This window comes from Pleurodeles waltl, chromosome 1_1, assembly GCF_031143425.1.
Source record: "Pleurodeles waltl isolate 20211129_DDA chromosome 1_1, aPleWal1.hap1.20221129, whole genome shotgun sequence".
Taxonomy (NCBI): domain Eukaryota; kingdom Metazoa; phylum Chordata; class Amphibia; order Caudata; family Salamandridae; genus Pleurodeles; species Pleurodeles waltl.
This window is the reverse complement of record NC_090436.1, coordinates 217,440,360-217,457,300: the sequence shown is the minus strand read 5'-3', so window position 1 is coordinate 217,457,300 and position 16,941 is coordinate 217,440,360. Positions and strand designations below refer to the sequence as shown.

The window sequence follows — 16,941 nt, the reverse complement described above, 5'->3', positions numbered from 1 at the left end:
GAGTATATAGTCTGGGAGTTGGTCAAACACGAACTCCACATTTCCATAATGGCTACACTGAAATCTGGGAAGTTTGGTATCAAACTTCTCAGCACAATACATGCACACTGATGCCAGGGTGCAACTTACTGTAACATACACCCAGAGGGCATCTTAGAGATGCCCCCTGAATACCAACCTGACTTCTAGTGTGGGGCTGACCAGTTTCTGCCAGCCTGCCACAACCAGACGAGTTGCTGGCCACATGGAGAGACTGCCTTTATCACTCTGTGGCCAGGAACAAAGCCTGCACTGGGTGGAGGTGATTCACACCTCCCCCTGCAGGAACTGTGAAACCTGGGGGTGAGCCTCAAAGGCTCACACCCTTTGTTACAGGACCACAGGGCACCCCAGCTGATGGAGATGCCCGCCCCTCCGGCCACTGCCCCCATTTTTGGCAGCAAGGCTGGAGGAGATAATTAGGAAAACAAGGAAGAGTCACCCACCAGTCAGGACAGCCCCTAAGGTGCCCTGAGCTGAGGTGACCCCTGCCTTTAGAAATCCTCCATCTTAGTTCAGGAGGATTCCCCCAATAGGATTAGGGATGTGCCCCCCTCCCATCAGGGAGGAGGCACAAACAGGGTGTAGTCACCCTCCAGGACAGTAGTCATTGGCTACCGCCCTCCCAGACCTAAACACACCCCTAAATTTAGAATTTAGGGGCACCCAAGAACCAGGAAATCAGATTCCTGTAACCTGAAACAAGAAGGACTGATGACCTACAAGCCTTGCAGAGACGACGGAAGACGACAACTGCTTTGGCCCCAACCCTACCGGCCTGCCTCCTGACTCGAAAACCTGCAACCAGCGACACATCCAACAGGGACCAGCGACCTCTGAGGCCTCAGAGGACTGTCCTGAATCCCAGGACCAAGAAACTACTGTGAGCAGCGGCTCTGCTCAACAAGCAGCAACATTCTTGTAACTCTTCTTCAATTTCAAAGACCTCACTCTTCCCGCCAGAAGCGTGAGACTTCACCTTCTGCATCCAACGCCCCCGGCTCGAGATCCAGAGAACAAACACCACAGGGAGGACTCCCCAGCGACTGCAACCCAGTGAGTAGCCCGAGACGACCCCCCTGGACCCCCACAGCGACGCCTGCAGAGAATCTAGAGGCTCCCCCTGACCGCGACTGCCTGTAACAAGGGACCCGACGCCTGGACCAAGCACTGCACCGCAGCCTCCAGGACCAGAAGGAACCGAACTTCAGTGTAGGAGTGACCCCCAGGCATCCCTCGGCTTAGCCCAGGTGGTGGCTGGCCCGAGAAGCCCCCCTGTGTCCTGGCTGCACTGCTAGAGTGACCCCCGGGTCCCTCCATTGAAACCAATACAAAACCTGACATCTGCTTAGCACACTGCACCCGGCCGCCCCACTGCCGCTGAGGGAGTGTTTTGTGTGCCCGTTTGTGTCCCCCCAGTGCTCTACAAAACCTCCCTGGTCTGCTCCCAGAGGACGCAGGTACTTACCTGCCAGCAGACCGGAACCTGAGCACCCCTGTTCTCCATAGGCGCCTATGTGTTTTGGGCCCCCCTTTGACCGCTGCACCTGACCAGCCCTGTGTTGCCGGTGCGGTGACTTTGGGGTTGCCTTGAACCCCCAACGGTGGGCTGCCATGCCCAGGAGACTGAACTTTTAAGTGCTTTACTTACCTGAGAAACTTAACCATACTTACCTCCCCCAGGAACTGTTGATTATTGCACTGTGTCCACTTTTAAAATAGCTTATTGCCATTTTAACAAAAACTGTGTATGTTACTGCTTTAATTCAAAGTTCCTTACTTACCTGCGTGAAGTACCTTGCATTTTATGTACTTCCCTCAAATCCTGAATCTTGTGGTTCTAAAATAAATTAAGAAAAGTTATTTTTCTACATAAAACCTATTGGCCTGGAGTAAGTCTTGCCTGTGTGTGTACAACAAATGCTTAACACTACCCTCTAATAAGCCTACTGCTCGACCACACTACCACAAAATAGAGCATTATAATTATCTATTTTTGCCACTATCAACCTCTAAGTGGAACCCTTGGACTCTGTGCACACTCTCTCTCTTTTTGAGATAGTATATACAGAGCCAACTTCCTACACTTCACAGTTGCAAAGAAGACAGGTCAGACCCCTAAAGGGCCACAGAACCACCACCTGTGAAAGTCTGTAGGACAACAGGATCCACAAACTGTTTGCCGACGTTTAGGTGCCTGCAAATGCAGGGGAGTTTTCACTCCAACAGAGATTCCTTCTTACTTTCCTAAGTGCAGGCAGAGTCCTTGTGACACTGGAGGACGCATAACTCTGGAGGATGCACGGCCACAGAGGTTGCAGTGTCTTTGCAATGCACAGGGACAAGGTTGCAGTAGGAGCCCTCCTACTAGGTGCAGTCTTGTCTTGGGTCCCGGCGAAGTCCAGCAGCGGTTCCAGTGTCCAGGTTGCAAAAGTTTCTTGCAGAAGAGTCTTCAGACAGTTCCAGAGACAAATCTTCCTCTTGCAGACAAATCTAGTGTTCCACCCTCAGGAGAGCCCTTAAGTAACCCAGGAAGGGGGTTGAACTGCTTCCTCAGTGACCCCATCTTCTCCCAGAGTCACCTATTTCTATTCTATTATATTTTACTCCTTTGTTCTGCCTTCCCCTGCTCGAGTTGGGCTCAGCAGCAGGAGGGCAGAACAGTGTCTGTGGTCAGTAGCAACATGGGCTGGCATACAGACCCTGCAGGGCTGTATAGGCAGACATGGGGGATCCCGCAAGGAACCCCTAGACCAGTGGTTCCCAACCTGTGGTCCCGGGACTCCTGGGGGTACGCAAAGCCATCTCAGGGGGTCCGCGAGAGCCTAGAAAATTAAAAGGTATTAACAAATATTGACAAATTAGGCCCCCAGCTTCCAGTAATGACTCAGACAGGGGTCCTTGGATTCCCATGATGATTCAGTGGGGGTCCCTGGGTTCCATTAATGTTAAAGTGGGGGTCCACAGAAATCAAAAGGTTGGGAACCACTGCCCTAGACTACATAGTATCATGCAACTAGCAATGGAATTGGTGCAGTTGCAGGATTTCAACATGTTTGATAACAAACATGACTAGCTTCGGAAAAGCCATTATGTAGTTGGACATCTCATGTTGTCCAGTGTCCACTACATACGTTAAGATGGCTTCCCCACAATTACAAAGCCTAGAAAATGGAGTCTGTGGTTTGTAGGGGCACCTCTGCTCACGGAGGGGTGCCCTCATACAACCATGCATCCTGCCCTTGGGCTGAAGGGCCTACAATGGGGTGACTTGTAGAGTCAGAGTGCAGTGACCGTGATATAAGGTAAACTTTATATCTGGGGTGAAATGTGCATGCACCATTTCACACAGGCTACAATGGGAGGCCGGTAGTCACAGTTTGCATGGGCCACCCCATAGGTGGCACAATACATGCTGCAGCCCATAGGGGACCCCTGGTGTACCAATGCCCTGGGTACCAAATTACCAAATACTAGGGACTTACATGGGTGCACCAGTACATCAATTGTGGGCTGTAAAACTTACTTACCAACTATATTTAGGGGCAAGAACACAAATTGGGGTCCTGGTTAGCATGATCCCAGTGTACAACAGTCTAAACATACTGTTTGTACAGTGGGAGTAACTATGTCAGAAAGGTGCTAATTTCCTACAGGGACTCCATGCGCTAACACAGTGGTCGGAGCTGTGGCTCTGGTGGAATGAGCGCGCAGGCCCTTACATGCCCTTAGGGGGTTGCTTCTTGGCCAATGCATAGCAGAGTTTGATGCTGAGAACGACTCATTGAAAAATGATTTCACTTCTGCATCGCCCAGACTTTTAGTTTGAACATAGCCCACAAAGAGTAGGTTGTCCACCCGGAACTCTTTTGCACGGACAAGGCAGAATATGACAACGCTCTTTTTGGGTCCAGACGGTGGAGTCGCCAGAGCCTGTGGCAACACTTATGCAACTGTGTCCCACATAGTGTGGGAACAATGGCCCGAAAGGCATGCAGTGTTCATGGACCGCACTGCCAGACTGGGAGGAACATCATCTTCCTAAACTAGTCCAGCCTCTTGGAGTCCTTATCCAGGGGAGGAGTATGGGGAGCTCCTTGGGAAGACGAGGCTTGGACCACCAAGCTCTCAGGGGTAGGGTGTTGCATGAGGAAGGTTGGGTCCCCAGGTGCGAAGTGATGACAGCGGGCAGTCATCCTATTCACAGGAGACCCTGTGCTAGGTTTGGCACCCAAAAGGACGTCCGTGAGAGAATCACTGAACGGGAGAAGGGATTCAGATGTAGAGGTTCCCAGTTGCAGCACCTTTGTCAAGAGATTAGTCTTGACTGCCACTAAGGGTAGCTGAAAGTCTAGGACCTCAGCTGCCCTCTGCACCACCACTGTGTAGGAAGCTCCCTCCTCCATAGCCACGGCAGAGGGAGAAAGCATACCAGTATCTGGAAAGGTATCGAGTCAACTGGTTTCACCCAGATCCTCAAGCAAGTCCATTTCTTCCTCATATTCTACAGGTTCCAGCAACCCCACCTAGTCTTCCCTTAGGCCTAGCCCAGCGGAATAGGGCTCAGGCTCCAGATTTAGGAGACAAGGCCCCTGACGGAGTCTGCATTAAGAGATGCCCATCCAGCTCCGTGTCTGAGTTGGGGATGACAATGGGGATGATGCCGCCGGTGGGCACAGAGCATCAGCTTCAGAACCGGTGCCAGGGAAGATTGAGATGGTACAACTGGTACCAGTCAGGATCCACAACTGGATCCATGGGGGCCTTTGGTGCCAGGGCCAAAGCTGCCAGCGCAGAAACCAATGGGGCCCCTTCTGACCCAATGGGTCCAAGCATGTGCACCGACTGGGTCGGACTGCCCAAAAATTAGGTGCATGGCATCACAGAACCATGTAAGTTGGGCAAGGGTCGCTCAGCTCACGGGAAGTCAGGGAGGTGCGGAGACAGCTCAGGCGCAGATTCCGAGGAGCGGAGCCTAGATTGTCAAGGCTCCCTTGTCATGTCTGTCGACAGACAAGAAGTTGAAGACTGCTCTTCTTCTTGTGCCTCAATTTACCCAATCGTCCTGAGGACTTGGAATGGGATGGAGATGACTTGGGGCTCCAAGACCGGCCCATTACCATCGAACTGTGCAGAGTCACATGCCGGGCCACCATCAACTTTAGGGACCACTCCCTCTAAGCAAAAACAACAAGTGATGGACGGAATGCTGAACATTGTCAAACACTCACCCCCAGTCATAGATCTGGGTTTAATCCATCGTTCTTTTGCTCACCATGCCACCCCAGTTTGGACCCAGCCATATGCAAATCAGTCTTGACCCTGTTCCTCATGGGAACAGTCCAGACCGAACTGCCAAGCCAGGTCCTCACTGGACCGGAAACAAGCATCCTGGGACCGGTTTCGGGGTTTCACCCCTCATCAGCCAGGCTAGCTCGAATCCAGTGGCATGGGAAGCACGGGACCCACGTCTGGGCATACCCTTCCCACTTAGGGCGACAAAGCAAAAACAACAAGTGATGGACGGAATGCTGAACATTGTCAAACACTCGCCCCCAGTCATAGATCTGGGTTTAATCCATCGTTCTTTTGCTCACCATGCCACCCCAGTTTGGACCCAGCCATATGCAAATCAGTCTTGACCCTGTTCCTCATGGGAAACTTGTTTCCGGTCCAGTGAGGACCTGGCTTGGCAGTTCGGTCGGTACTGTTCCCTTGAGGAACAGGGTCAAGACTGATTTGCATATGGCTGGGTCCAAACTGGGGTGGCATGGTGAGCAAAAGAACGATGGATTAAACCCAGATCTATGACTGGGGGTGAGTGTTTGACAATGTTCAGCATTCCGTCCATCACTTGTTGTTTTTGCTTTGTCGCCCTAAGTGGGAAGGGTATGCCCAGACGTGGGTCCCGTGCTTCCCATGCCACTGGATTCGAGCTAGCCTGGCTGATGAGGGGTGAAACCCCGAAACCGGTCCCAGGATGCTTGTTTCCGGTCCAGTGAGGACCTGGCTTGGCAGTTCGGTCTGGACTGTTCCCATGAGGAACAGGGTCAAGACTGATTTGCATATGGCTGGGTCCAAACTGGGGTGGCATGGTGAGCAAAAGAACGATGGATTAAACCCAGATCTATGACTGGGGGTGAGCGTTTGACAATGTTCAGCATTCCGTCTATCACTTGTTGTTTTTACCACTCCCTCTAAGCCTTTGGTAGCACTGAACGACTATTGGAGCACGACTTTGTCGCTTTGAGGTCGCCCTCCAAACACCACAGAGAGACTAGGTGTGGATCTATCATCGACTTTGGCCAGTGACAGGCTCCGCAGGACTTAAAACCGGTCTTACCTGAGGACATTTGTGACACACCAGAAGGTAAAACCTCAAACTATTGACAAAGTACAGTCAAAAACTGACTGAGGGGTAGCTCTTCTCTAGGATCAGCGGTAGCTGGTGTGAAAAGAAAAAGAACTGATGCTAGAGCCTGGGTGGCGCCTATATAGGTACCACATCACTTCAGGTGCGAACGATGGATGTGGAGCCAACTGACGCTGCCTACCAACCACCACACAGGAGTACTGCTCACTAAGAATCTACTAGATCCAGTCCGACACCTGGGTGTAGGAAAGTACCATCTTGCCTGGCATGTTACCCCCATATTTCAGTGTATATATAGATGTTTAAGTGTATGTGTCACTTGGGACCCTGCCAGCCAGGGCCCCAGTGCTCATAAGTGTGCCCTGTATGTGTTCCCTGTGTGATGACTAACTGTCTCACTGAGGCTCTGCTAACCAGAACCTCAGTTGTTATGCTCTCTCTGCTTTCCAAATTGTCACTAACAGGCTAGTGACCAATTTCACCAATTCACATTGGCATACTGGAACACCCTTATAATTCCCTAGTATATGGTACTGAGGTACCCAGAGTATTGGGGTTCCAGGAGATCCCTATGGGCTGCAGCATTTCTTTTGCCACCCATAGGGAGCTCTGACAAGTCTTACACAGGCCTGCCACTGCAGCCTGAGTGAAATAATGCCCACATTATTTTACAGCCATTTTACACTGCACATAAGTAACTTATAAGTCACATATATGTCTAACCTTCACCTGGTGAACGTTGGGTGCAAAGTTACTTAGTGTGTGGGCACCCCGCATGAAAATTCACTAGGACTAGCGACAAGAACTCTGATCATGATGCCTGAAGTACCTACATAACGGCTGACTAGGGTGAGACTAGTTGATAACAACATCTGTTTCCTGAATACCTTAATCCACTGTTTCGGTCTTGAGAGGTTGTAGAGAGAGAACTGGCATTAACCCTGCTAGTAGACGCCTGAACTACCAGCCTCTCTGGAGTATGGTGTGGCATCAGGAAGGCAGTGCCAGGTGGAGCAGGTCTGTGACACTGTGCTACCTATCTGTTGTCAGGCAGGCAGGAACAAGGCTTAGCAGCTGAAGTACCCACAAGTGTCAGCCAGGGTTTTGCTGAACGACAAGGGTTTGGTCAGGCTATAAGACTTCAGTGAGAATAATGATTTTCACCTCAACAGATGTTCATTACTCTAAGGAAACAGGCTTTTTGTCCCCATTTTGACTGCTGAAACTGGTGCACTGACTTTGAAATGCCCTGAGCCTAGCTAAACTAAACAACACTAATTGCAAGTGCACTGGCCCTTAACATGGTTTATGTTTAATTGGCTTGTCCCCAATTAGCATAACCTGACTTACTTGTAAGTCCCTAGTACATGGTACCAGGGGTACCTAGGGCCTTGTAGGTTGAGGTGTGCCTTGTAGACCGCAGCACTAGTTGTGCCCCCATTAGTACGACAAGGGAAAACACTGCTCCAAGTCTGCTATTTCAGACCAGAAGGGCAGTTTAAAACTGCTAACTCAACTTTGTCATTTAAAAGTATTGGCAAAACCCAAACTTCCATGTTTAATGTATGCAAACCACCCCTATGCAGGCCTAACAAGACCTAAGGCAGGGTGTTGTATATTAAAAAGTGTAACATGTATTTCATGTTCCAGCAGTAAAAACTCTAAATTGTAGTTTTTAATTGTGGGAAGGCTAGCAGCCCCATTTTCGAATACAGAGTTACAGGCTTGCACCCCAGCCCTGCTATTTTTTAACAGGATTACTAAGGTTGGTACTCTTTGGTATCAAAAGAATTGATGCATTAAAGCTCAATTAATCTATAAAATCCAACTTAGTCACTTGCGAGCAAAGTGCAACTTTAAAAGTTGCCACTTTATGTGTACTTAGTTTCTAGTGCTATGTTTACTGACATGTACAAGGCCTGTACTGCAAACAGCTTTCTGTGCTTTTGGGGAGACATGCTAACGATTCCCAGGAAAGGACACAATAGGGGCCTGCATGGGAGAGAAATGTTACCTCCCTCCTGCAGGATGCCACACAGGTGTTAGCCCAAAAGGCGAGCTTCAAAGCAGATGCCGCCTTTGAAAGACAAATGGGTAACACTTGAGAGAGGGGCTGCTCTATTGTTTAGGCAGACAGTCTGGCACTGGGGACAGGGGAGGAGAAGCCAGTTGTCAAAATGTTATTTTTAAGGGGCATGTAGTCCTGGGGTAGCCATACCATGGTGGTGGGTTATGGATCTCTTAGTGTCGAGAAAGGGGTTTCGCTATGTTGAGAGTGGGCAGAATAATGCATCATGGGGTAGCCGGACGCCACACTTCTCAGGAATTGTTCATGAGAAGGGAGGGAACCGGGTAGCCCATTGGATACCAATCGCATCCTACCCTGAGGGCATTTTCTGCAGATAAATAGGGCACCCCGATAATGATGGACTCAGATGAGGGTCCGAAGGAGGACTGGCCTCCTGCACTGAGAGACCACCACAGAGGCTGCACTGACCAGGGCTACACCTGCTGCACCTGATGGCTAGTGAAAAGAGGGACTGTGCCTGCAGTATCCTGCTCAAGGAGAGGTTGTCTCCAGAGCCCAGTCAAGCCAACATAACTCCAAGGTCCAGCTGACTGGCCTCCGGCCCGCTGCACAGGGACACAACAGCTGAAGAAGGCTGCTCGGGCACGTTGGCAGCCCAAAGTGTTCAACCCGCTACCACCACCGTTGTAGGGCACCAAGGAGCAAGACTCGACACACAGAGTTGCATCCTAGTTCATTAACCCAGGGAGTGCTGCCGGAGTATTGCTGGGACTGTCAGAAGGGAAGTTATTGACTCAGGAAGGATTGGCATGTGACTGCAACGGGTAGTCGAGGGCAACTGGACTTTGGCTAGACCAGAGAGGACTATGTGGTATGTCGACCCTGCAACCAGGACCCCCTCACGATCTTCATGGACTGAGGAATCACTGCATGAAGACTCCTCCCCCCCCAATGTGACATCATCCTTAGAGCATCTTCAGCATCCTTCATTGCTTTGCATCAGGACCACTCCATAGGAATCCACTGCAACACAAATAAAGTGACTGGATATGATGAAGGACTGCTTCACCAGTTAAGGTAGCTGTTCTTGAGGACCTCGCTGGACCCCTTCACTAGTTCCCTGCTGGAGTTGGCCAGCCCAAGTACTTCTAACCAACCTTATTGACACTTACCCAGGTTTTCCTTGAAAAAGGTGCTCAGTGTTCAATTTGTTGACTTTGCCAAGTCTTATTAGCAGTTGAGTGAAAATGCACTGATTTAATATTGCTTGTAAGAACTATGGGCCTGATTCTAACTTTGGAGGACGGTGTTAAACCGTCCCAAAAGTGGCGGATATACCACCTACCGTATTACGAGTTCCATAGGATATAATGGACTCGTAATACGGTAGGTGGTATATCCGCCACTTTTGGGACGGTTTAACACCGTCCTCCAAAGTTAGAATCAGGCCCTATGTCTCCCGAAACCTCGGGTGGATCTTTTTCACCCCAGTGTCTAAATTCTTATAAAAATACAACCTATTTTTATAAATTGGTGTTGGATTTCTTGAGTACCATGTTGATTTCTTTAATTGTTCTGGTGCTGTTGAGTGTTGCTCGCACTTGTTTCTCTGTCTAAGCCTTGCTTCTCAGTGTCACAGCCTCCCAGGGTCGACCTAAAGGAGTTGGGGTAAGTGTAGTATACTTCAAGGTCATCCAACCACATCATATAATACACCCCATTTCTTCACAACAGTAAATCCAAGACTTTAACTGCTGGCCTGATGACTACAGCAAATGAGGCGGTCTCCTACATTGAAGGGCCAAGGGCAAAATCCAGCCCAGTGTCAGGTGAGATATGTTGAACCCACTGGCCTCCTGTAGGTCCAAGTAAAAGTTGCTATTGTACAGTGGGAGAAATTAATCTCCATCATCACTAACTAGTTTTGTCTTTTGTCACAGTCCTTTTAAAAAAAAAAAAGTTATTGAGGAGTTGGAGGGTGGCACCTAGGTAAAGTTGCGATTTGTCAAAGTCAGAATTTACTGGGGTATGGGATATCTAACTGTTCCAGGGCGTCACCTCAGTTGTGACTAACTTAAGTTGGAGTCAGACAGGACAATAGGATAGGTATCATGAGAACCATAGTAGATGTGACAGCAACCAGCATGCATCAAACTAGTGAACTCTGAATTGAACTTGAAGTGGGTTCTGGAGGTAGAGACTGTGCCGACGGCGAACCACCAGTTTTAGCCTAAATGGAGGCCTCTGCAGGTCCTTGGGACTGGAAGACAGGCCAGAGGGAGCCAGAAGAGATCCAAAGATTTACAACATAGATTCTTTGTACGCCTCAATCTGTTGTGGCATCTAACAGTCCCGGAAATTCTTGATGCTTCAGGATCAGCTGCAGAATCGACTCCTCAGCAGAGGACCAGGAACCAGATAAAGGGACACCTTGACATCCTTAGGCTGAGATGAAGTCCGTTTGTACTTCTGATGTTTCTTTCTGGACAACAATGAAAACTTGGGACAGCGAGGAAGACCTGTCTCAGGGGAGCTTGCCTGGTGTGTGGTGAGCACCTATGGTGTTGTCACCTTATACCAGGTATCCCCTATTAGTGAAGTGTAGGTAGTGTTTAGGAAGCCAGGCCTCTCTAGAGGAATCTGTGGATGAGCAGTTAAGACTTATCCAGGAGACATGCAAAGCTTATGCAATACCACTATAGTCACACAGTACTTACACACATGAAAGAACCATACAGTGTTACAAAAATAAAGGGAATTTATTATGGTAACACAAACACCAGAATACTGAATAGACAATCTCCCAACTAGAGGTAAGTAAACAAACTAATATATACAAATTAGCAATCAGTAAATAGCATAGAAAGCAATAGGCATTGGTAAAAGCAATAGCAAAAAGTGAGGGCCCTAGGGGAGGGCAAAACCATGTACTAAAAAAGTGTAATGTGAAAGGCAGCCTCCCACCCAAGGAAGTGGATTCAGTAGAAGGGTGTTGGAGGAACTAGGAACCCCAAGGGGAGAGCACTAGAGTGACTCCCAGTGACCAGGAGAGCAGAGGTAGGTACCTGGTTTTCCCCAAAACCAACAGGAGTACTTTGGAAAAGGATTATGCAACACCCAATCAAGACTGGAAGAACCCAAATGCGGATCCTGACAGAAGAGGGCCTGCAAGGGAAGGGGATGAAGTCCAGTTCGAGCTGGAGTGTCCGGTTGTGGCAGGAGCCACTACCCACCCTTTTGTAGATGCAGGACCAGGTCGACGGTGGACGAAGAAGGCCGGCAGTGAAGCACAGGGGCTGAAAAGAAGTCCCTAAAGTGATGCAAGTGATGTCCCACTTCGGAGGTCGAGATGCAGTCAGTTAGCAGTGTTGGAAAACCATCAACAAGCCTCTGCAAATGCATGAGACGGAGAAGAAGGTTTGCAAGGCTGAAGACGACCAGCAAGGTTCAGGGGACTTGACCCAAGGAGGGGAGTCCAGGGTGACCATCAGCAGCTGGGAGAGTCACAAGAAGAGGAGCCAGCCCCCACAGGCAACCCACTGGCAACAGGTACAGGAGTTGCAGTGACACCCACTCAGCACACCTGAAGAGGAGTCCCACGCTGCTAGAGCAGCTGGCCGGTAACTGTGCTTTGCAGCAAAGCCGGGCTTACACAGAGCCTGAAGATCCCTTGGTGGAGGAACAAGCAGGCCTTGGTAGCTGCAAGAGTTGCAGTGCAAAGGGGTACTGTTCTGCACGGAGAGGCAAGGGCCTACTGTCTCCCAAGTTGATCAGCTGGTAGAGTGGACCAAGGGGACCGTTCCAGACCACAACCTGTGATGCAGGATCCACGCAGTTTCGTCAGAGAGAGGAACCACGCAGCCGGTCATCATTGCAGTTGGTGCCTGCGGATGCAGGGGAGTGACTCCTTCACTCCAAGGGAGATTCCTTCTTACTTCTTGTGCAGGCTGAAGACTTGTCGCCCTCAGAATATGCACAGCAGGGGAAATGTTGCAGTTGCTAGAAGGAGCTGAAGAAACAATGTTATAAAGCAGAGTTGTCGCTGTAGTTGCAAACTGTCCATTCCTGGAGGGTCCAGTTGGAGTCCCAGAGGCCAGAAGATGAAGTAAACGATGCAGAGGAGTCCTGCTGGAATCTTGCATGTCAAATCTGAGGACCCACTCAAGAGTGAGCCCCTCAATAGCCCAGAAAGGGGGACTTGTCACCTAGCAGGGTTACCACTTATGAGGAAGCGGCTGTGACGTCACCTACCTGACCTGGCCACTCAGATGCTCCCAGGGGCCTCTGCCCACCTTGGATTGAAGATGGCAGAATCAAGTAGCCACCTGGAGGAGCTATGGGCATCAGTCCTGGGGTAGTGATGGAGAGGGAGTCGTCACTCTCCTCTACTTTGTCCAGTTTCGCACCAGAGCAGGGACGGTACCGGTGAAAACCAGTTTATGCAAGGAAGGCACCGAATGTGCCCTTCAAGGCATACCGGTAGATTGGGAAGGCTACCCCATCCCAAGACATATAACACCTATTTCCAAGGGAGAGGGTGTTACCTCCTTCTCCCACAGAAAATACTTTGTTCTGCCTGAGCTGGTCAAGCAGCAGGAGGGCAGAAATCTGTCTGAGATGTGGCAGCAGCGCGGGCTGCCTGGAAAACCCCAGAAGGCTGGTAGGACCAATGCTGGGGTTCCTCTAAGGAGCACCCAGAGTGCATAGAATCATACAACCAATACTGGCAACAGTGTCTACAAGATTTAAACCCTGTAGTTTTAGGAAAGAACACACTACCTTTCACAATGGAGAAGAATTTTGAGAAGAAAAAAAAACTCATTAACTGATGTTTGAAGGAGGAGGTAGCTCTGGATCGGCAAACAAAAGAAAGAAACTGAGGTCAGCACACTCAGGCAGCACTTATGCCAGCTCCAGCCGTCACTTCAGGGGTGTAAGAGTAGGTGTGGAACTGCACAATGCCACCTTATCTGCGTTCATGGCCTATGCTGAAAAATCTTAAAGGATCTAGTCTGAAGATTTTATAATGATGAGGTTTCTGCGGTTAGAAGTATCCATCAAAAGTATAAATTCAAATAGGCAATATGTGGAGCTAGGAGTAAAACATGCAGCATATTTAAATCATGTAAACACCCTGCAGGGAAGCATTTATCCAGTGCATGTTTTTCACATAACATGTTAGCACTTTCTCTGATTACTCATATTTTACTACAGGGAAGTAGTTATCCCGTGCATGTCCCCCCCACCCCCAAAACAACATTAATACTTTCTTTGATTACACATTTTAAATACAATCAACAAATACATAATAAAGTACATACATGAATAAAACCGGTGTACTTTTTATCTATTTCCACTAGCTGTTGATCTGCCTTGTTCCGCATAGATGGCTCTGGATCCGTCCCCATAGCAATTAAATACGGCACACACTAAAAAAATGAGATGAAGGAAAAGAAAACCCAAGCTATTAAGGTGCATTATGTTGAAGTGTAAAAGTACAGTAAAGTAAATATGGACCACTCTTCATAGGACCTAGCAGTTTCCAAACAAACAGACTTCCGAAAAAAAATATTTTGTGATAAAAACAAGAAGTTACCTATTTGTAACTACTGCTTCCTGGAGCCGATATAGTTCACAGATTCAGTTGGGCTGTGTATGGATAGAAATCCTAGAAGGACTGGGAAACGTTGTACAACCCTTACCAATTAGTTTTTCTCTTTGATTTATGCTTTTGTTCTAGTTCCACAAATCCTGATTTCTGGGACCGACAGAGCTAGAAGCAGTGTATTGTGCAGACCTTGCCAGGTCTCCGTGTGGTCTTGGCCCCTTCCAGAAATTTTGAGAAAAGAAAAGCAGATACCGTACTTCTTACTGCCTTCACATAGATGCCAGACATGATATGCCTTTTATGCTTATAAGTCCCAACACTGCATTTTATATATCTGTATATTCATGTATCTGAATGCACCTTTTTCATTAATATGTGCCGCATTTATTGTTGATTGCACATGTACAACACTACATTTGCTTTAGTAGAGTTTATCGTAGTTATTCATATATATATACATTAACGTGGTTTATGAGTGAGAGTTTAGTGACAGTGCAACAGAATTCATGTGCTAATTTTTGCATTTTACATCATTCATTACAAGTTTTGCTCTTTTCAAAATACTCGGAAAAGTGTATTTAGGCCTGGTATAGGCACATTATGTGAGTTGAGCTGAAAAGAACCCTAACGAAGGGTATCAGCACCCCCGAGTCATAACTGAGAAAGAACTACCTTCTCCAATTGCAGATGCGATAAGGTATGCAGATTAGAGCCCACCTAAAGAAACTAAGGCACTTTTGGTGCTAAGAAAGTTTATTTAGGGGTCAAAGGGAGGGGTTGGGTACCCAAAGACAATTTTAATCATTTTATGCAATGCTTTTTTGAAACACCACCACAAACGTAATTCTTTTAAATATTTTGCTTATTAATAGCTTTTGCCCCTGTTGCGTTTACTTACAAAGTTACTTCAATGCACATTATCTAGATTAGGACATTCATTTTAAATAAAGACTTTAAAATAGTATGGAATTCTTTTAAGTGTCCCTCCATGGTGAAATGGGTTTCGGAAAATGACACAAAATCCTTTAACATTACAGGACTGATTGTTGCCTGGAACGCACCACTGACAAACAGGTTATTTGTTGAATTATAGTCCATCAGCTTATGTGGCTCAAATTAGTCGACTGCTCAGTCAAATTTGCCAGAGGTTCTAAAAAAGTGGGCCATATTTTGCAAATGTGCAAAAAAATATCACACCCCTAAAGTGGACCTGGCTTATTATTATGCAATAAGCTATGCAGAGACTGTATAAATATGCATCTAGATAAGTTGCCTCAAAGCCAGGGGTTAAGATCCAACTCATTGGTTTGACAGCATAAATAATTCTTTAACCAGGTGGAAGCTCTCGCTCTCCATGCAAATGTGAGTATACAGGGTGATGGGACTAAAGAACAAGTTACTTACCTTCAGTAAAGCCTTATAAGGTAGAGACTATTTAGTTGCAGATTCTTTACCTTAGAATTATACCCAGGTGGAAGACTGGATTTAGAAGATTTTCAAGCAGCACCCCTGAATGCCGGTAGGTGGTGTTGTCGTCCACACCAGAACTGAAGTGCGCGGTACCTATATAGGGCCACCCCGGACCACTGACGTCAGTTACTTTCGTGACTTTCCATACCAGGAGGGTGGAGTCACGATGAGAACTGACTGGTGTGACAAGTTAAGGCACTGAGAACAGTTTCCCTTACACAGTAATAATTTTACACAGCGGGGTGGATGGAAGGGATGGTAAGGAATCTCTGAGTAGATACAGTATCTAACAGATAAGGCTCTACTGTAGGTAACTTGTTCATCTGATAAAGACTTTTAGCCGTAGATTCCTTACTTAATACCTCAACATAGGTGGGTCTGCGAAACCAAATAAATTAGAAAGCCCTGCAGGAATGAATAGGTGAAATGTCTTCATGACGAACCTGACTGTCCAGGCACTAGTGCTTAACATTTGCAGGGTTGTTGCCGGACGTATCTCTAGGACAGGGACGCCAAACACAGTGGTCGCAGCCTCGGCTCTGGTGTAGTGAGCCCGCAAGCCCTCAGAGGGTAACTTCTTGGTCAATCTGTAGCAAATCTTAATGCATACAATGACCCATCTTGAGATGGTCTGTTTCTGCACCGCTTTCCCTTTTTCAGCTCCTACGTAGGTCACCAAGATTTGATCATCAACCCAGACATTTTTTGTGCAGTTGGGGTAGAATGACAACTCTTTTTCGGGGTCCAGATGGTGGAACCTCTCCTCCTCTTTGGAGGGATAAGGCGGAGCAAAGAAGGTAGGCAAAGCGATGATCTGGCCTACATTAAGGAAGTCACAACCTTCGAAGGAAAGAGGCTAGTGTCTAGAGAACCAACTTGTCTGGGTAGAAGGTGGTATAAGCAGGGCACACAGATAGTGTCTGCAATTCCCTGGCCAAAGTTATGGCCACTAAAAAGGCAGTTTTGATGGTTAATAGCCTAAAAGAGTTTAGGAAGCTGGCTATTTATGCAGTGTACCAAATGTAGGGGTACACTATGCAGATAATACAGGTGACACATTGGTTAACAAGGAAAAGCTCTTTTTTGTGGTAGTGTGGGTGTAGTGGATCCTATTTAGTTTTAATGGGAATCAGGAGTTTAGCTTAGCCTTTGGCTTGCAGGTCTGTGCCTCCGTCACCTAGTGACTTATTGAGCGTGCTCTGTTTTAGCACATTTCTTTATTTATTCCAAGATGGTTGCCATGTTTATAGTTAGCCGCCCCTGTGCTGCTGAGGGTGTATTTTGTATGCCTGTGTGCCCCCCCCCCCAACCAGTGCTCTACAAAACCCCCCTGGTCTGCTCCCCAAGGACGCAGGTACTTACCTCCTAGCAGACTGGAACCGGAGCACCCCTGTTCTCCATAGGCGCCTGTTTAATTGGGTC

At 48.0% G+C, this 16,941-nt stretch overlaps 1 protein-coding gene across 17 annotated transcripts in view; it reads right to left on the bottom strand.

Annotated features, from left to right (window-relative positions):
• The window catches only part of NIPBL (NIPBL cohesin loading factor), a 1,341,000-nt gene that overhangs the window by 105,854 nt on the left and 1,218,205 nt on the right, over positions 1–16,941 (bottom strand). For all 17 annotated transcript variants that reach the window (XM_069221119.1, XM_069221174.1, XM_069221201.1 and 14 more), the window contains one exon: positions 13,763–13,870. In XM_069221119.1, the coding sequence (XP_069077220.1) occupies positions 13,763–13,870 (108 nt within the window). The remainder of the gene's footprint in view (positions 1–13,762; positions 13,871–16,941) is intronic.